Here is a 20,807-nt window from a genome sequence, read left to right as displayed (position 1 = left end):
TTCCGTTTTCACACTCACTCTCTCTCTCTCTCTCTCTCTCTCTCTGTCTGTGTCTGTCTGCAGCCGATTAAGAATGCTCCTGTCGGGAAGAAGTACGTTCGGTGTCCATGTAACTGTTTGCTGATCTGTAAAGTCACGTCTCAAAGGATTGCCTGTCCTCGACCCTATTGGTGAGAGAACGCCCGTGTGTGTACAGATATCACCCGTGGAGAGAGGGACTGAGAGACACCAGTCAGTGTACAGATATCATCCTGAGAGAGAGGGACTGAGAGACACCAGTCAGTGTACAGATATCATCCTGAGAGAGAGGGACTGAGAGACACCAGTCAGTGTACAGATATCACCCTGAGAGAGAGGGACTGAGAGACACCAGTCAGTGTACAGATATCACCCTGAGAGAGAGGGACTGAGAGACACCAGTCAGTGTACAGATATCACCCTGAGAGAGAGGGACTGAGAGACACCAGTCAGTGTACAGATCTCACCCTGAGAGAGAGGGACTGAGAGACACCAGTCAGTGTACAGATCTCACCCGTGGAGAGAGGGGCTGAGAGACACCAGTCAGTGTACAGATATCACCCTGAGAGAGAGGGACTGAGAGACACCTTTCAGTGTACAGATATCACCCTGAGAGAGAGGGACTGAGAGACACCAGTCAGTGTACAGATCTCACCCTGAGAGAGAGGGACTGAGAGACACCAGTCACTCTACAGATATCACCCTGAGAGAGAGGGACTGAGAGACACCAGTCAGTGTCCATATATCACCCGTGGAGAGAGGACTGAGACACCAGTCAGTGTACAGATATCACCCTGAGAGAGAGGGACTGAGACACACCAGTCAGTGTACAGATATCACCCTGAGAGAGAGGGACTGAGAGACACCAGTCAGTGTCCATATATCACCCGTGGAGAGAGGGACTGAGAGACACCAGTCAGTGTGCAGATATCACCTGAGAGAGAGGGACTGAGAGACACCAGTCAGTGTACAGATATCACCCTGAGAGAGAGGGACTGAGAGACACCAGTCAGTGTACAGATATCACCCTGAGAGAGAGGGACTGAGAGACACCAGTCAGTGTACAGATATCACCCTGAGAGAGAGGGACTGAGAGACACCAGTCAGTGTACAGATATCACCCTGAGCGAGAGGGACTGAGAGACACCAGTCAGTGCACAGATATCACAGTGAGAGAGAGGGACTGAGAGACACCAGTCAGTGTACAGATATCACCCTGAGAGAGAGGGACTGAGAGACACCAGTCAGTGTGTAGATATCACCCTGAGAGAGAGGGACTGAGAGACACCAGTCAGTGTACAGATATCACCCTGAGAGAGAGGGACTGAGAGACACCAGTCACTCTACAGATATCACCCTGAGAGAGAGGGACTGAGAGACACCAGTCAGTGTACAGATATCACCCTGAGAGAGAGGGACTGAGAGACACCAGTCAGTGTCCATATATCACCCGTGGAGAGAGGGACTGAGAGACACCAGTCAGTATACAGATATCTCCCTGAGAGAGAGGGACTGAGACACACCAGTCAGTGTACAGATATCACCCTGAGAGAGAGGGACTGAGAGACACCAGTCAGTGTCCATATATCACCCGTGGAGAGAGGGACTGAGAGACACCAGTCAGTGTACAGATATCACCCTGAGAGAGAGAGAGACACCAGTCAGTGTACAGATATCACCGTGAGAGAGAGGGACTGAGAGACACCAGTCAGTGTACAGATATCACCCTGAGAGAGAGGGACTGAGAGATACCAGTCAGTGTACAGATATCACCCTGAGAGAGAGGGACTGAGAGACACCAGTCAGTGTACAGATATCACCCTGAGAGAGAGGGATTGAGAGACACCAGTCAGTGTACAGATATCACCCTGAGAGAGAGGGACTGAGAGACACCAGTCAGTGTCCATATATCACCCGTGGAGAGAGGGACTGAGAGACACCAGTCAGTGTACAGATATCACCCTGAGAGAGAGGGACTGAGAGACACCAGTCAGTGTACAGATATCACCGTGAGAGAGTGGGACTGAGAGACACCAGTCAGTGTCCATATATCACCGTGGAGAGAGGGACTGAGAGACACCAGTCAGTGTACAGATATCACCCTGAGAGAGAGGGACTGAGAGACACCAGTCAGTGTACAGATATCACCCTGAGAGAGAGGGACTGAGAGACACCAGTCACTGTACAGATATCACCCTGAGAGAGAGGGACTGAGAGACACCAGTCAGTGTACAGATATCACCCTGAGAGAGAGAGACACCAGTCAGTGTACAGATATCTCCCTGAGAGAGAGGGGGACTGAGAGACCAGTGTGGAACAGTTTTGAGGGGGCTGAATGGCCTCCTCCTGTTTCTTCAGTCTGAACTGACTCTTTCTGTGTAATGTTTATAATTCTCGGGCTTGTTTAATTTGTTTTGTGTGAACCTGTGATTTTCTTTGAGCTCTATTTCGATGCTTTCTTACAGTAAGCGGATAATAAACCTTGGATCTGTTCACCCTGGTACGAGCAGCCCAGACCCACAACCATCCGGAATTAGAGTTGTCTGTGGTCACTGCAAAAACACATTCCTGGTGAGTGCCTTGTTCTGCCCTGGAGCTGAGCCTGGGCCCTAGGTGCCCTGCGCTGGGGGTGAGCCTGGGCCACGACCTAGGTGCCCTGCGCTGGGGGTGAGCCTGGGCCACGACCTGGGTGCCCTGCGCTGGGGGTGAGCCTGGGCTGGGTCCTGGGTGCCCTGCTCTGGGGGTGAGCCTGGACCGGGACCTGGGTGCCCTGCTCTGGGGGTGAGCCTGGACCGGGACCTGGGTGCCCTGCTCTGGGGGTGAGCCTGGGCCGGGTCCTGGGTGCCCTGCGTTGGGGGTGAGCCTGGGCCGGGACCTGGGTGCCCTGCCCTGTGGTGAGGCTGAGCCTGTGCCGGGTCCTGGGTGCCCTGCGCTGGGGTGAGCCTGGGCCGGGTCCTGGGTGCCCTGCGCTGGGGGTGAGCCTGGGCCGGGTCCTGGGTGCCCTGCGCTGGGGGTGAGCCTGGGCCCTGTCCTGGATGCCCTGCGTTGGGGTGAGCCTGGGCCCTGTCCTGGATGCCCTGCGATGGGGTGAGCCTGGGCCGGGTCCTGGGTGCCCTGCGTTGGGGGTGAGCCTGGGCCGGGTCCTGGGTGCCCTGCGTTGGGGGTGAGCCTGGGCCGGGTCCTGGGTGCCCTGCGCTGGGGGTGAGCCTGGGCCGGGTCCTGGGTGCCCTGCGTTGGGGGTGAGCCTGGGCCGGGTCCTGGGTGCCCTGCGTTGGGGGTGAGCCTGGGCCGGGTCCTGGGTGCCCTGCGTTGGGGGTGAGCCTGGGCCGGGTCCTGGGTGCCCTGCGCTGGGGGTGAGCCTGGGCCAGGTCCTGGGTGCCCTGCGCTGGGGGTGAGCCTGGGCCGGGTCCTGGTGCCCTGCGCTGGGGGTGAGCCTGGGCCGGGTCCTGGGTGCCCTGCGTTGGGGGTGAGCCTGGGCCCTGTCCTGGGTGCCCTGCGTTGGGGGTGAGCCTGGGCTGGGTCCTGGGTGCCCTGCGCTGGGATGAGCCTGGGCCGGGTCCTGGGTGCCCTGCGTTGGGGATGAGCCTGGGTCCTGGGTGCTCTGCGTTGGGATGAGCCTGTTCCTGGGTGCTCTGCGTTGGGGATGAGCCTGGGCCCTGGGTGCCCTGCGTTGGGGATGAGCCTGGGCCCTGGGTGCTCTGCGTTGGGATGAGCCTGGGCCCTGGGTGCCCTGCGCTGGGGGTGAGCCTGGGCCCTGGGTGCCCTGCGTTGGGGATGAGCCTGGGCCCTGGGTGCCCTGCGTTGGGGATGAGCCTGGGCCCTGGGTGCCCTGCGTTGGGATGAGCCTGGGCCTGGGTGCTCTGCGTTGGGGATGAGCCTGGGCCCTGGGTGCCCTGCGTTGGGGATGAGCCTGGGCCCTGGGTGCTCTGCGTTGGGGATGAGCCTGGGCCCTGGGTGCCCTGCGTTGGGGATGAGCCTGGGCCCTGGGTGCCCTGCGTTGGGGATGAGCCTGGGCCCTGGGTGCTCTGCGTTGGGGATGAGCCTGGGCCCTGGGTGCCCTGCGTTGGGGATGAGCCTGGGCCCTGGGTGCCCTGCGCTGGGGGTGAGCCTGGGCCCTGGGTGCCCTGCGTTGGGGATGAGCCTGGGCCCTGGGTGCCCTGCGTTGGGATGAGCCTGGGCCCTGGGTGCCCTGCGTTGGGGATGAGCCTGGGCCCTGGGTGCCCTGCGCTGGGGGTGAGCCTGGGCTGGGTCCTGGGTGCCCTGCGCTGGGGGTGAGCCTGGGCTGGGTCCTGGGTGCCCTGCGCTGGGGATGAGCCTGGATTGGGTCCTGGGTGCTCTGCGTTGGGGATGAGCCTGGGCCCTGGGTGCTCTGCGTTGGGGATGAGCCTGGGCCCTGGGTGCTCTGCGCTGGGGGTGAGCCTGGGCCCTGGGTGCTGAGATTTCGAGCTGGTTCTGACTGCGGTTCTCTCTGAAGTTTTCTTGGTGTTTTGCAGTGGAGGAGTTTACAGACAGGACGTTAGCTCGATGCCCTCACTGTCGCCGTGTGTAAGTACAACACTCATTGCAATTCACCTTCCTGCAGGGGTCACCGGTCTCTCCTCTGGTACCCAACCGCCCCGAATACCCTCCCGAAGCTCTCACCCCCACTCTCTCTCTCTCTCTCCACCCCCACCCCTCTCTCTCTCTCTCTCTCTCTCTCTCCACCCCTCTCCCCCTCTCCCCCTCTCCCCCTCTCCCCCTCTCCCCCTCTCCCCCTCTCCCCCTCTCCCCCTCTCCCCCTCTCCCCCTCTCCCCCTCTCCCCCTCTCCCCCTCTCCCCCTCTCCCCCTCTACCCCTCTACCCCTCTCCCCCTCTACCCCTCTCCATCCCCCACCCCACCCCCTCTCTCTCTCTCTCCACCCCCTACCCCCTCTCTCTCTCTCCACCCCCTACCCCCTCTCTCTCTCTCTCTCTCTCTCCCTCTCCACCCCCCACCCCTCTCTCTCTCTCTCTCTCTCTCTCTCCCTCTCCACCCCCCACTCTCTCTCTCTCCCACACTACCTACTCCTCTAACCGGTCTTTGTGTTTGTCTCTGCAGGTCATCAATAGGTCAACAATATCCTCGGAAACGGTGTCTGTGGATATTCATTGTTGGTCTTCTCTTTGCCATCATTGCAACTGCAGTCGCTGTGAGTGTCCGATCGATACTCTTCCCCCGCCCGGCCGCGTCCGATCGATACTCTCCCCCGCCCGGCCGCGTCCGATCGATACTCTCCCCCGCCCGGCCGCGTCCGATCGATACTCTCCCCCGCCCGGCCGCGTCCGATCGATACTCTCCCCCCGCCCGGCCGCGTCCGATCGATACTCTCCCCCCGCCCGGCCGCGTCCGATCGATACTCTCCCCCGCCCGGCCGCGTCCGATCGATACTCTCCCCCCGCCCGGCCGCGTCCGATCGATACTCTCCCCCCGCCCGGCCGCGTCGATCGATACTCTCCCCCGCCCGGCCGCGTCCGATCGATACTCTCCCCCCGCCCGGCCGCGTCCGATCGATACTCTCCCCCGCCCGGCCGCGTCCGATCGATACTCTCCCCCCGCCCGGCCGCGTCCGATCGATACTCTCCCCCGCCCGGCCGCGTCCGATCGATACTCTCCCCCGCCCGGCCGCGTCCGATCGATACTCTCCCCCCGCCCGGCCGCGTCCGATCGATACTCTCCCCCCGCCCGGCCGCGTCCGATCGATACTCTCCCCCCGCCCGGCCGCGTCCGATCGATACTCTCCCCCGCCCGGCGATACTCTCCCCGCCGGCCGATACTCTCCCCCCGCCCGGCCGATACTCTCCCCCCGCCCGCCGATACTCTCCCCGCCCGGCCGCGTCCGATCGATACTCTCCCCCCGCCCGGCCGCGTCCGATCGATACTCTCCCCCCGCCCGGCCGATACTCTCCCCCCGCCCGGCCGATACTCTCCCCCCGCCCGGCCGATACTCTCCCCCCGCCCGGCGATACTCTCCCCCGCCGCGATACTCTCCCCCCGCCCGGCCGATACTCTCCCCCCGCCCGGCCGATACTCTCCCCCCGCCCGGCCGATACTCTCCCCCCGCCCGGCGATACTCTCCCCCGCCCGGCCGATACTCTCCCCCGCCCGGCCGATACTCTCCCCCCGCCCGGCCGATACTCTCCCCCCGCCCGGCCGATACTCTCCCCCCGCCCGGCCGATACTCTCCCCCCGCCCGGCCGATACTCTCCCCCCGCCCGGCCGATACTCTCCCCCCGCCCGGCCGATACTCTCCCCCCGCCGGATACTCTCCCCGCCCGCCGATACTCTCCCCCGCCCGGCCGATACTCTCCCCCCGCCCGGCCGATACTCTCCCCCCGCCCGGCCGATACTCTCCCCCGCCCGGCCGATACTCTCCCCCCGCCCGGCCGATACTCTCCCCCCGCCCGGCCGATACTCTCCCCCCGCCCGGCCGATACTCTCCCCCCGCCCGGCCGATACTCTCCCCGCCGCGATACTCTCCCCCCGCCGGCCGATACTCTCCCCCGCCCGGCCGATACTCTCCCCCCGCCCGGCCGATACTCTCCCCCCGCCCGGCCGATACTCTCCCCCGCCCGGCCGATACTCTCCCCCCGCCCGGCCGATACTCTCCCCCGCCCGGCCGATACTCTCCCCCCGCCCGGCCGATACTCTCCCCCCGCCCGGCCGATACTCTCCCCCCGCCCGGCCGATACTCTCCCCCGCCCGGCCGATACTCTCCCCCCGCCCGGCCGATACTCTCCCCCCGCCCGGCCGATACTCTCCCCCCGCCCGGCCGATACTCTCCCCCCGCCCGGCCGATACTCTCCCCCCGCCCGGCCGATACTCTCCCCCGCCCGGCCGATACTCTCCCCCCGCCCGGCCGATACTCTCCCCCCGCCCGGCCGATACTCTCCCCCCGCCCGGCCGATACTCTCCCCCCGCCCGGCCGATACTCTCCCCCCGCCCGGCCGATACTCTCCCCCCGCCCGGCCGATACTCTCCCCCCGCCCGGCCGATACTCTCCCCCCGCCCGGCCGATACTCTCCCCCCGCCCGGCCGATACTCTCCCCCCGCCCCGGCCGATACTCTCCCCCCGCCCGGCCGATACTCTCCCCCCGCCCGGCCGATACTCTCCCCCCGCCCGGCCGATACTCTCCCCCCGCCCGGCCGATACTCTCCCCCGCCCGGCCGATACTCTCCCCCGCCCGGCCGATACTCTCCCCCGCCCGGCCGATACTCTCCCCCCGCCCGGCCGATACTCTCCCCCCGCCCGGCCGATACTCTCCCCCCGCCCGGCCGATACTCTCCCCCCGCCCGGCCGATACTCTCCCCCGCCCGGCCGATACTCTCCCCCGCCCGGCCGATACTCTCCCCCCGCCCGGCCGATACTCTCCCCCGCCCGGCCGATACTCTCCCCCCGCCCGGCCGATACTCTCCCCCCGCCCGGCCGATACTCTCCCCCCGCCCGGCCGATACTCTCCCCCCCGCCCGGCCGATACTCTCCCCCCGCCCGGCCGATACTCTCCCCCCGCCCGGCCGATACTCTCCCCCGCCCGGCCGATACTCTCCCCCCGCCCGGCCGATACTCTCCCCCCGCCCGGCCGATACTCTCCCCCCCGCCCGGCCGATACTCTCCCCCCGCCGGCCGATACTCTCCCCCCGCCCGGCCGATACTCTCCCCCCGCCCGGCCGATACTTCTCCCCCCGCCCGGCCGATACTCTCCCCGCCCGGCCGATACTCTCCCCCCGCCCGGCCGATACTCTCCCCCCGCCCGGCCGATACTCTCCCCCCGCCCGGCCGATACTCTCCCCCCGCCCGGCCGATACTCTCCCCCGCCCGGCCGATACTCTCCCCCCGCCGGCCGATACTCTCCCCCCCGCCCGGCCGATACTCTCCCCCGCCCGGCCGATACTCTCCCCCCGCCCGGCCGATACTCTCCCCCCGCCCGGCCGATACTCTCCCCCCGCCCGGCCGATACTCTCCCCCCGCCCGGCCGATACTCTCCCCCCGCCCGGCGATACTCTCCCCCCGCCCGGCCGATACTCTCCCCCCGCCCGGCCGATACTCTCCCCCCGCCCGGCCGATACTCTCCCCCCGCCCGGCCGATACTCTCCCCCCGCCCGCCGATACTCTCCCCCCGCCCGGCCGATACTCTCCCCCCGCCCGGCCGATACTCTCCCCCCGCCCGGCCGATACTCTCCCCCCGCCCGGCCGATACTCTCCCCCCGCCCGGCCGATACTCTCCCCCCGCCCGGCCGATACTCTCCCCCCGCCCGGCCGATACTCTCCCCCCGCCCGGCCGATACTCTCCCCCCGCCCGGCCGATACTCTCCCCCCGCCCGGCCGATACTCTCCCCCCGCCCGGCCGATACTCTCCCCCCGCCCGGCCGATACTCTCCCCCCGCCCGCCGATACTCTCCCCCCGCCCGGCCGATACTCTCCCCCCCGCCCGGCGATACTCTCCCCCCGCCCGGCCGATACTCTCCCCCCGCCCGGCCGATACTCTCCCCCCCGCCCGGCCGATACTCTCCCCCCGCCCGGCCGATACTCTCCCCCCGCCCGGCCGATACTCTCCCCCCGCCCGGCCGATACTCTCCCCCCGCCCGGCGATACTCTCCCCCCGCCCGGCCGATACTCTCCCCCCGCCCGGCCGATACTCTCCCCCCGCCCGGCCGATACTCTCCCCCCGCCCGGCCGATACTCTCCCCCCGCCCGGCCGATACTCTCCCCCCGCCCGGCCGATACTCTCCCCCCGCCCGGCCGATACTCTCCCCCCGCCCGGCCGATACTCTCCCCCCGCCCGGCCGATACTCTCCCCCCGCCCGGCCGATACTCTCCCCCCGCCCGGCCGATACTCTCCCCCCGCCCGGCGATACTCTCCCCCCGCCCGGCCGATACTCTCCCCCGCCCGGCCGATACTCTCCCCCCCGCCCGACGATACTCTCCCCCCGCCCGATCGATACTCTCCCCCCCGCCCGATCGATACTCTCCCCCCGCCCGATCGATACTCTCCCCCCGCCCGATCGATACTCTCCCCCCCGCCCGATCGATACTCTCCCCCCCGCCCGATCGATACTCTCCCCCCCGCCCGATCGATACTCTCCCCCCCGCCCGATCGATACTCTCCCCCCCGCCCGATCGATACTCTCCCCCCCGCCCGATCGATACTCTCCCCCGACCCCCCCGCCGATCGATACTCTCCCCCCCGCCCGATCGATACTCTCCCCCCCGCCCGATCGATACTCTCCCCCCCGCCCGATCGATACTCTCCCCCCCGCCCGATCGATACTCTCCCCCCCGCCCGATCGATACTCTCCCCCCGCCCGATCGATACTCTCCCCCCGCCCGATCGATACTCTCCCCCCCGCCCGATCGATACTCTCCCCCCCGCCCGATCGATACTCTCCCCCCCGCCCGATCGATACTCTCCCCCCCGCCCGATCGATACTCTCCCCCCCGCCCGATCGATACTCTCCCCCCCGCCCGATCGATACTCTCCCCCCCGCCCGATCGATACTCTCCCCCCCGCCCGATCGATACTCTCCCCCCCGCCCGATCGATACTCTCCCCCCCGCCCGATCGATACTCTCCCCCCCGCCCGATCGATACTCTCCCCCCGCCCGATCGATACTCTCCCCCCCGCCCGATCGATACTCTCCCCCCCGCCCGATCGATACTCTCCCCCCCGCCCGATCGATACTCTCCCCCCCGCCCGATCGATACTCTCCCCCCGCCCGATCGACACTCCCGCCCGATCGATACTCTCCCCCCCGCCGATCGTACTCTCCCCCCCGCCCGATCGATACTCTCCCCCCCGCCCGATCGATACTCTCCCCCCCGCCCGATCGATACTCTCCCCCCCGCCCGATCGATACTCTCCCCCCCGATCGATACTCTCCCCCCGCCGATCGATACTCTCCCCCCCGCCCGATCGATACTCTCCCCCCCGCCCGATCGATACTCTCCCCCCCGCCCGATCGATACTCTCCCCCCCGCCCGATCGATACTCTCCCCCCCGCCCGATCGATACTCTCCCCCCCGCCCGATCGATACTCTCCCCCCCGCCCGATCGATACTCTCCCCCCCGCCCGATCGATACTCTCCCCCCCGCCCGATCGATACTCTCCCCCCCGCCCGATCGATACTCTCCCCCCCGCCCGATCGATACTCTCCCCCCCGCCCGATCGATACTCCCCCCGATACTCTCCCCCCCGCCCGATCGATACTCTCCCCCCCGCCCGATCGATACTCTCTCCCCCCCCGCCCGATCGATACTCTCCCCCCGCCCGATCGATACTCTCCCCCCCGCCCGATCGATACTCTCCCCCCCGCCCGATCGATACTCTCCCCCCCGCCCGATCGATACTCTCCCCCCCGCCCGATCGATACTCTCCCCCCCGCCCGATCGATACTCGACTCTCCCCCCGCCCGATCGATACTCTCCCCCCGCCCGATCGATACTCTCCCCCCCGCCCGATCGATACTCTCCCCCCCGCCGATCGATACTCTCCCCCCCGCCCGATCGATACTCTCCCCCCCGCCCGATCGATACTCTCCCCCGCCCGATCGACTCTCCCCCGCCCGATCGATACTCTCCCCCCCGCCCGATCGATACTCTCCCCCCCGCCCGATCGATACTCTCCCCCCCGCCCGATCGATACTCTCCCCCCGCCCGATCGATACTCTCCCCCCGTCCCCCCGCCCGATCGATACTCTCCCCCCCGCCCGATCGATACTCTCCCCCCCACGACCCCCCGCCCGATCGATACCTCCCCCCCCGATCGACTCCCCCCGCCCGATCGATACTCTCCCCCCCGCCCGATCGATACTCTCCCCCCCGCCCGATCGATACTCTCCCCCCGCCCGATCGATACTCTCCCCCCCGCCCGATCGATACTCTCCCCCCCCGCCCGATCGATACTCTCCCCCCCGCCCGATCGATACTCTCCCCCCCGCCCGATCGATACTCTCCCCCCCGCCCGATCGATACTCTCCCCCCCGCCCGATCGATACTCTCCCCCCCCGCCCGATCGATACTCTCCCCGCCCGATCGATACTCTCCCCCTCTCCGCCCGATCGATACTCTCCCCCCCGCCCGATCGATACTCTCCCCCCCCGCCCGATCGATACTCTCCCCCCGCCCGATCGATACTCTCCCCCCCGCCCGATCGATACTCTCTCCCCCCGCCCGATCGATACTCTCCCCCCCGCCCGATCGATACTCTCCCCCCCGCCCGATCGATACTCTCCCCCCGCCCGATCGATACTCTCCCCCCCGCCCGATCGATACTCTCCCCCCCGCCCGATCGATACTCTCCCCCCCGCCCGATCGATACTCTCCCCCCCGCCCGATCGATACTCTCCCCCCGCCCGATCTCTCCCCCCGCCGATCGATACTCTCCCCCCGCCCGATCGATACTCTCCCCCCGCCCGATCGATACTCTCCCCCCCCGCCCGATCGATACTCTCCCCCCCGCCCGATCGATACTCTCCCCCCCGCCCGATCGATACTCTCCCCCCCGCCCGATCGATACTCTCCCCCCGCCCGATCGATACTCTCCCCCCGCCCGATCGATACTCTCCCCCCCGCCCGATCGATACTCTCCCCCCCGCCCGATCGATACTCTCCCCCCCGCCCGATCGATACTCTCCCCCCCGCCCGATCGATACTCTCCCGACTCCCCCCGCCCGATCGATCTCTCCCCCCGCCCGATCGATACTCTCCCCCCGCCCGATCGATACTCTCCCCCCCGCCCGATCGATACTCTCCCCCCCGCCCGATCGATACTCTCCCCCCCGCCCGATCGATACTCTCCCCCCCGCCCGATCGATACTCTCCCCCCCGCCCGATCGATACTCTCCCCCCCCGCCCGATCGATACTCTCCCCCCGCCCGATCCTCTCCCCCCCGCCCGATCGATACTCTCCCCCCCCGCCCGATCGATACTCTCCCCCCCCGCCCGATCGATACTCTCCCCCCGCCCGATCGATACTCTCCCCCCCGCCCGATCGATACTCTCCCCCCCGCCCGATCGATACTCTCCCCCCCGCCCGATCGATACTCTCCCCCCGCCGATCGATACTCTCCCCCCGCCCGATCGATACTCTCCCCCCCGCCCGATCGATACTCTCCCCCCCGCCCGATCGATACTCTCCCCCCCGCCGATCGATACTCTCCCCCCCGCCCGATCGATACTCTCCCCCCCCCCCCCCCCGCCCGATCGATACTCTCCCCCCCCATCCCTCCCCCCCGATCGATACTCTCCCCCCCGCCCGATCGATACTCTCCCCCCCGCCCGATCGATACTCTCCCCCCCGCCCGATCGATACTCTCCCCCCGCCGATCGATACTCTCCCCCCCGCCCGATCGATACTCTCCCCCCGCCCGATCGATACTCTCCCCCCCGCCCGATCGATACTCTCCCCCCCGCCCGATCGATACTCTCCCCCCCGCCCGATCGATACTCTCCCCCCCGACTCTCCCCCCGCCCGATCGATACTCTCCCCCCCGCCCGACCTCCCCCGATACTCCCCCCCGCCCGATCGATACTCTCCCCCCCGCCCGATCGATACTCTCCCCCCCGCCCGATCGATACTCTCCCCCCCCGCCCGATCGATACTCTCCCCCCCGCCCGATCGATACTCTCCCCCCCGCCCGATCGATACTCTCCCCCGCCGACTCTCCCCCCGCCCGATCGACTCTCCCCCCCGCCCGATCGATACTCTCCCCCCGCCCGATCGATACTCTCTCCCCCCCGCCCGATCGATACTCTCCCCCCCGCCCGATCGATACTCTCCCCCCGCCCGATCGATACTCTCCCCCCCGCCCGATCGATACTCTCCCCCCCCGCCCGATCGATACTCTCCCCCCCCGCCCGATCGATACTCTCCCCCCCGCCCGATCGATACTCTCCCCCCCGCCCGATCGATACTCTCCCCCCGCCCGATCGACTCTCCCCCCCGCCCGATCGATACACTCTCCCCCCCGCCCGATCGATACTCTCCCCCCCGCCCGATCGATACTCTCCCCCCCGCCCGATCGATACTCTCCCCCCCCGCCCGATCGATACTCTCCCCCCGCCCGATCGATACTCTCCCCCCCGCCCGATCGATACTCTCCCCCCCCCGATCGATACTCTCCCCCCGCCCGATCGATACTCTCCCCCCCGCCCGATCGATACTCTCCCCCCCGCCCGATCGATACTCTCCCCCCCGCCCGATCGATACTCTCCCCCCCGCCCGATCGATACTCTCCCCCCCGCCCGATCGATACTCTCCCCCCCGCCCGATCGATACTCTCCCCCCCGCCCGATCGATACTCTCCCCCCCGCCCGATCGATACTCTCCCCCCCGCCCGATCGATACTCTCCCCCCCCCGCCCGATCGATACTCTCCCCCCCCCCGACCCCCCCCCGATCGATACTCTCCCCCCGCCCGATCGATACTCTCCCCCCCGCCCGATCGATACTCTCCCCCCCGCCCGATCGATACTCTCCCCCCCGCCCGATCGATACTCTCCCCCCCGCCCGATCGATACTCTCCCCCCCGCCCGATCGATACTCTCCCCCCCGCCCGATCGATACTCTCCCCCCCGCCCGATCGATACTCTCCCCCCGCCCGATCGACTCCCCCCCCGACTCTCCCCCCCGCCCGATCGATACTCTCCCCCCCGCCCGATCGATACTCTCCCCCCCGCCCGATCGATACTCTCCCCCCCGCCCGATCGATACTCTCCCCCCGCCCGATCGATACTCTCCCCCCCGCCCGATCGATACTCTCCCCCCCGCCCGATCGATACTCTCACCCCCCGCCCGATCGATACTCTCCCCCCGCCCGATCGATACTCTCCCCCCCGCCCGATCGATACTCTCCCCCCCGCCCGATCGATACTCTCCCCCCCGCCCGATCGATACTCTCCCCCCCGCCCGATCGATACTCTCCCCCCCGCCGATCGATACTCTCCCCCCGCCCGATCGATACTCTCCCCCCCGCCCGATCGATACTCTCCCCCCCGCCGATCGATACTCTCCCCCCCGCCCGATCGATACTCTCCCACCCCGCCCGATCGATACTCTCCCCCCCGCCCGATCGATACTCTCCCCCCCCGCCCGATCGATACTCTCCCCCCCGCCCGATCGATACTCTCCCCCCCGCCCGATCGATACTCTCCCCCCCGCCCGATCGATACTCTCCCCCCCGCCCGATCGATACTCTCCCCCCCGCCCGATCGATACTCTCCCCCCGCCCGATCGATACTCTCCCCCCCGCCCGATCGATATACTCTCCCCCCCGCCCGATCGATACTCTCCCCCCCGCCCGATCGATACTCTCCCCCCCGCCCGATCGATACTCTCCCCCCCGCCCGATCGATACTCTCCCCCCGCCCGATCGATACTCTCCCCCCCGCCCGATCGATACTCTCCCCCCCGCCCGATCGATACTCTCCACCCCCCCGCCCGATCGATACTCTCCCCCCCGCCCGATCGATACTCTCCCCCCGCCCGATCGATACTCTCCCCCCCGCCCGATCGATACTCTCCCCCCCGCCCGATCGATACTCTCCCCCCCGCCCGATCGATACTCTCCCCCCGCCCGATCGATACTCTCCCCCCCGCCCGATCGATACTCTCCCCCCCGCCCGATCGACTCACCTCTCCCCCCGCCCGATCGATACTCTCCCCCCCGCCCGATCGATACTCTCCCCCCCGCCCGATCGATACTCTCCCCCCCCGCCCGATCGATACTCTCCCCCCCGCCCGATACTCTCCCCCCCGCCCGATCGATACTCTCCCCCCCCGCCCGATCGATACTCTCCCCCCGCCCGATCGATACTCTCCCCCCCCCGACCTCCCCCCGCCCGATCGATACCTCTCCCCCCCGCCCGATCGATACTCTCCCACCCGCCCGATCGATACTCTCCCCCCGCCCGATCGATACTCTCCCCCCCGCCCGATCGATACTCTCCCCCCCGCCCGATCGATACTCTCCCCCCCGCCCGCCGATCGATACTCTCCCCCCCCGCCCGATCGATACTCATACTCCCCCCCGCCCGATCGATACTCTCCCCCCCGCCCGATCGATACTCTCCCCCCCGCCCGATCGATACTCTCCCCCCCGCCCGATCGATACTCTCCCCCCCGCCGATCGATACTCTCCCCCCCCCGATCCTCCCCCCCGCCCGATCGATACTCTTCCCCCCCCGACCTCCCGATCGATACTCTCCCCCCCGCCCGATCGATACTCTCCCCCCCGCCCGATCGATACTCTCCCCCCGCCCGATCGATACTCTCCCCCCGCCCGATCGATACTCTCCCCCCCGCCCGATCGATACTCTCCCCCCGCCCGATCGTACTCTCCCCCGCGATACTCTCCCCCCCGCCCGATCGATACTCTCCCCGCCGTCGAACTCTCCCCCCGCCCGATCGATACTCTCCCCCCTCCCTCCCCCCGCCCGATCGATACTCTCCCCCCGCCCGATCGATACTCTCCCCCCGCCCGATCGATACTCTCCCCCCCGCCCGATCGATACCTCTCCCCCCCGCCCGATCGATACTCTCCCCCCCGCCCGATCGATACTCTCCCCCCCGCCCGATCGATACTCTCCCCCCCGCCCGATCGATACTCCCCCCCCGCCCGATCGATACTCTCCCCCCGCCCGATCGATACTCTCCCCTCCTCCCCCCGCCCGATCGATACTCTCCCCCCGCCCGATCGATACTCTCCCCCCCCCGATCGATACTCTCCCCCGCCGATCGATACTCTCCCCCCGCCCGATCGATACTCTCCCCCCCGCCCGATCGATACTCTCCCCCCCGCCCGATCGATACTCTCCCCCCCGCCCGATCGATACTCGATCGATACTCTCCCCCGCCCGATCGATACTCTCCCCCCCGCCCGATCGATACGATACTCCCCCCCGCCCGATCGATACTCTCCCCCCCGCCCGATCGATACTCTCCCCCCCGCCCGATCGATACTCTCCCCCCGCCCGAATCGATACTCCCCCCCGCCCGATCGATACTCTCCCCCGACTCTCCCCCCGCCCGATCGATACTCTCCCCCCCGCCCGATCGATACTCTCCCCCCCGCCCGATCGATACTCTCCCCCCCGCCCGATCGATACTCTCCCCCCCGCCCGATCGATACTCTCCCCCCCGCCCGATCGATACTCTCCCCCCCCGCCCGATCGATACTCTCCCCCGCCCGATACTCTCCCCCCCCGTCCCCGATCGATACTCTCCCCCCCGCCCGATCGATACTCTCCCCCCCTCGATACTCTCCCCCGCCCGATCGATACTCTCCCCCCCGCCCGATCGATACTCTCCCCCCGCCCGATCGATACTCTCCCCCCCGCCCGATCGATACTCTCCCCCCCGCCCGATCGATACTCTCCCCCCCGCCCGATCGATACTCTCCCCCCCGCCCGATCGATACTCTCCCCCCCCGCCCGATCGATACTCTCCCCCCCGCCCGATCGATACTCTCCCCCCCGCCCGATCGATACTCTCCCCCCCGCCCGATCGATACTCTCCCCCCCGCCCGATCGATACTCTCCCCCCCGCCCGATCGATACTCTCCCCCCCGCCCGATCGATACTCTCCCCCCCGCCCGATCGATACTCTCCCCCCCGCCCGATCGATACTCTCCCCCCCGCCCGATCGATACTCTCCCCCCCGCCCGATCGATACTCTCCCCCCCGCCCGATCGATACTCTCCCCCCCGCCCGATCGATACTCTCCCCCCCGCCCGATCGATACTCTCCCCCCCGCCCGATCGATACTCTCCCCCCCGCCGATCGATACTCTCCCCCCGCCCGATCGATACTCTCCCCCCCGCCCGATCGATACTCTCCCCCCGCCCGATCGATACTCTCCCCCCCGCCCGATCGATACTCTCCCCCCGCCCGATCGATACTCTCCCCCCGCCCGATCGATATCTCCCCCCGCCCGATCGATACTCTCCCCCCCGCCCGATCGATACTCTCCCCCCCGCCCGATCGATACTCTCCCCCCCGCCCGATCGATACTCTCCCCCCGCCGATCTCCCCCCGCCCGATCGATACTCTCCCCCCCCCCGCCCGATCGATACTCTCCCCCCCCCGCCCGATCGATACTCTCCCCCCCCCGCCCGATCGATACTCTCCCCCCCCCCCCGCCCGATCGATACTCTCCCCCCCCCGCCCGATCGATACTCTCCCCCCCCCCGCCCGATCGATACTCTCCCCCCCCCGCCCGATCGATACTCTCCCCCCCCCCGCCCGATCGATACTCTCCCCCCCCGCCCGATCGATACTCTCCCCCCCCCGCCCGATCGATACTCTCCCCCCCCGCCCGATCTCCCCCCCGCCCGATCGATACTCTCCCCCCCCCCGCCCGATCGATACTCTCCCCCCCCCCGCCCGATCGATACTCTCCCCCCCCCGCCGACCCGATCGATACTCTCCCCCCCCCGCCCGATCGATACTCTCCCCCCCCCGCCCGATCGATACTCTCCCCCCCCCGCCCGATCGATACTCTTGTGGAGAATCAGGGGGTTGATTAATTGGGGCCCCCACCCTGATGGGAGCAGGTTGAGGGGAGGTGTGGGGGTGGTTCACCCTCTGTTTTCCTGCTGATTTATTTGACTTTGGTGTCTGTCTCTCTCTCTTCCCCCTCTCCCTGCTCCCCCCTTCCCCTCCCCCTCCCTTCTCTCTCCCCGCTCCCTTCCCCCCCTCAGGTTGCTACGTGGAAACACGCCCGGAAGTTCCACGGTGTCTATGCTGCCTGGGCTGTGCTGATCATTCTGTCGGTCTGCTGTCTGGCTCGAGCCTGTTACTGGGGTTGTCTGAAGGTCAGCCATCCCATCCAGAACTTCTCGTCCTGATGAGCCCAGCCGATGAGACTGCGCGAGGGGAGGCTCATTGACCTCCTTCCGGGACCCCTGCACTCTACTGCACACTAAAGATCGGAGTGAAATAGCTGCTCCAGGCACCGGCTGCTCTCCCTATCCAGTAACATCCTCCCAGGGTGCTGTCACTGCAGCCCTGTCTCTTCCTGCTTTGTGCTAGTCGATAACTAACTGACCTTGTCAGACCTGCCCCATGTAAACGCTAATTTAGGTCTGGAGCCAAGTTCGGAACAGCTGCATTAACCTGAATTCAATGTGATCGTCACTGTGTCTTCAACTTTGTCATCTCTCTCCGCTCCATCCTCCGTCAGTTCTGAGTCCAGTTCGAGAGGTTGCAGCTTCCAGAACCACCCCCCCCCCCTCCTCCCCCCGCACCCACAGGCAGCGAGTGCAATCAGGGCGAGGGTTTGGGGCAGTCCCCATTCCTCGCCCAACTGACCAAGACTTGATATATTCTCCTGTGCAGGTGGGGGAGGGGTCAGGGTTGGCAGCTATCCCTGGGCATTGGGTGGGAGGGGAGAGCAGATACCCCTGGGCTGAGGAATACTGCACTTGTTTGTTCTCTCTCTCTCTCTCCTCCCCATTCCTTTGCTTCTGAACAGATCGCGCTATCACTGAATGATTTGCCACTGAATTGATTATTTTTTTTGGATCGTTTTTGCTCCAAGCTCACGGGAGACCTGTACTGGTGGGAGGCACTGCGTTGAGTCTGCTGTGCCCGCCTCTCGTGCTGGTACTGCTGGCAGCGATCCCCCGCCCCCCTGCTGGGGACAGCTGCTGAATGAAGGTGATACAGCACTGCTCAGACTGATGAAATCACGTCAAACTGCAAACGCTCGTGCACTCTGTATATTTAAAATGTTGAGAATAAATTCTACGTTTGATTTGAGATAATTAAAAAAAAAAAAGGCTGATTTTAGATCTTGGCTCTGGAGTCCGGCACATTCCGTCTGTCCCTGGGCTCACAGCTGCGGTGGCCTTCCGTTGTGCGAGGAAGTGACTGACAGGTTCAGCACCCCTCGGCTAGGTGCGGGATCTTGCAGAGCAGGTTCGAGGGGCCGAATGGCCTGATCCCGTGCCTAAATCAGCTGGGATCGAGCGAGTCCCTCGAGGAGTATAAGGGATGTAGGAGTACACGTAAGGAAATTAGGAGGGCGAAAAGGGGGCATGAGATTTCCCTGGTAGATAAGATAAAGGAGAATCCTAAAAGATTCTATAAGTATATTAAGAGTAAAAGGTAGCTAAGGAAAGAGTAGGTCCCCTTAAGGATCAGTGTGGTAATCTATGTGTGGAGCCACAGGAAATGGCCGAGGTCTTAAATGAATACTGCTCGTATGTATTTACCGTGGCGTGGCGAAGGTCATGGAAGCTAGTGAGTTCAAGGGAGGGCACACCGATATCCTGGAACATATCAACATTGCAAAGGAGGAGGTGTTGGAGGTTTTGACGCGCATTAAGGTGGATAAATCCCCAGGGCCTGGACAGGTGTATCCTAGGATGCTATGGGAAGCAAGGGAGGAGATTGCTGGGGCCCTGGCAGAGATTTTTGTCTCATCGTGAGCCACGGGTGAGGTACCTGAAGACGAGGATAGCTAATGTTGTGCCTTTATTTAAGAAGGGCAACAGGGATAAACCATGGAACTACAGGCTGGTGAGCCTTACATCAGTGGTGGGAAAGTTATTGGAAGGGATTCTGAGAGACAGGATTTATATGCATTTGGAAAGGCATGGTCTGATTAGGGATAGTCAACATGGCTTTGTGCGTGGGAAATCATGTCTCACGAATTTGAGGGCAGGGCAATGGACGTTGTCTACTTGGACTTTAGCAGTGCCTTTGACAAGGTCCCGCATGGTAGGCTGGTCCAGAAGGTTCGAACACATGGGATCCAGGGTGAGCTAGCAAATTGGATACTAAATTGGCTTGGTGATAGAAGGCAGAGGGTGATAGTGGAGGGTTGTTTTTCAGATTGGAGGCCGGTGACCAGTGGTGTGCCGCAGGGATCGGTGCTGGGCCCTCTGTTGTTTGTCATATATGTTAATGACTTGGATGAGAATGTAGGGGGCATGATTAGTATGTTTGCAGATGACACCAAAATTGGTGGTATAGTGGACAGTGAAGAAGGTTGTCTAAGGTTACAACAGGATATTGATCAACTGGAAAAGTGGGCAAGGGATTGGCAAATGGAATTTAACGCAGACAAGTGTGAAGTGATGCATTTTGGGAAGTTAAACCAGGGCAGGACATATACAGTGAATGGCAGGGCTCTGGGGAGTGTTGTTGAGCAGAGAGACCTTGGGGTGCAAGTACATAGTTCCCTGAAAGTGGCAACACAGGTAGACAGGGTGGTGAAGAAGGCGTATGGCATGCTTGCCTTCATCGGCCGAGGCATTGAGGACAAGAGTTGGGACGTCATGTTACAGTTGTACATAACGTTGGTTAGGCCGCATTTGGAGTACTGTGTGCAGTTCTGGTCGCTGCACTACAGGAAAGATGTGATTCGGCTAGAGAGGGTGCAGAAAAGATTCACAAGGATGTTGCCTGGTTTGGAGGGCTTGAGTTATAAAGAGAGATTGGATAGGCTGGGTCTGTTTTCCCTGGAGTGAAGGAGGCTGAGGGGGGACATGATAGAGGTATATAAAATTGAGAGGGTAGATAGCCAGAGTCTGTTTCCCATGGTCGGGGTGACTAAAACTAGAGGGCATAGATTTAAGGTGAGAGGGAGGAGGTTTAAAGGGGATCAAAGGGGTAAATTTTTCACACGAAGAATAGTGGGTATCTGGAATGAGCTGCCTGAGGAGGTGGTGGAGGCAGGAACAGCAGCGACATTTAAGAGGCATCTGGACAGGTACTTGAATGAGCAAGACATAGAGGGATATGGAATTAATGCAGGCAGGTGGGATTAGTATA

At 65.5% G+C, this 20,807-nt stretch overlaps 1 protein-coding gene across 1 annotated transcript; it reads left to right on the top strand.

Annotated features, from left to right (window-relative positions):
* Positions 1 to 63: 63 nt before the first annotated feature.
* On the top strand, positions 64 to 18,818 carry LOC137363367 (type 1 phosphatidylinositol 4,5-bisphosphate 4-phosphatase-like; the record flags this gene model as incomplete). Its single annotated transcript, XM_068027219.1, has 5 exons — positions 64 to 170; positions 2,484 to 2,589; positions 4,493 to 4,563; positions 5,096 to 5,186; positions 17,729 to 18,818. Coding segments are annotated over 5 exons (522 nt in total), but the record flags the coding sequence as incomplete, so codon positions are not given.
* Between the last annotated feature and the right edge of the window lie 1,989 nt (positions 18,819 to 20,807).

This window comes from Heterodontus francisci, unplaced genomic scaffold (assembly GCF_036365525.1).
Source record: "Heterodontus francisci isolate sHetFra1 unplaced genomic scaffold, sHetFra1.hap1 HAP1_SCAFFOLD_1204, whole genome shotgun sequence".
NCBI lineage: Eukaryota > Metazoa > Chordata > Chondrichthyes > Heterodontiformes > Heterodontidae > Heterodontus > Heterodontus francisci.
This window is presented reverse-complemented; position numbering and strand designations above follow the sequence as displayed.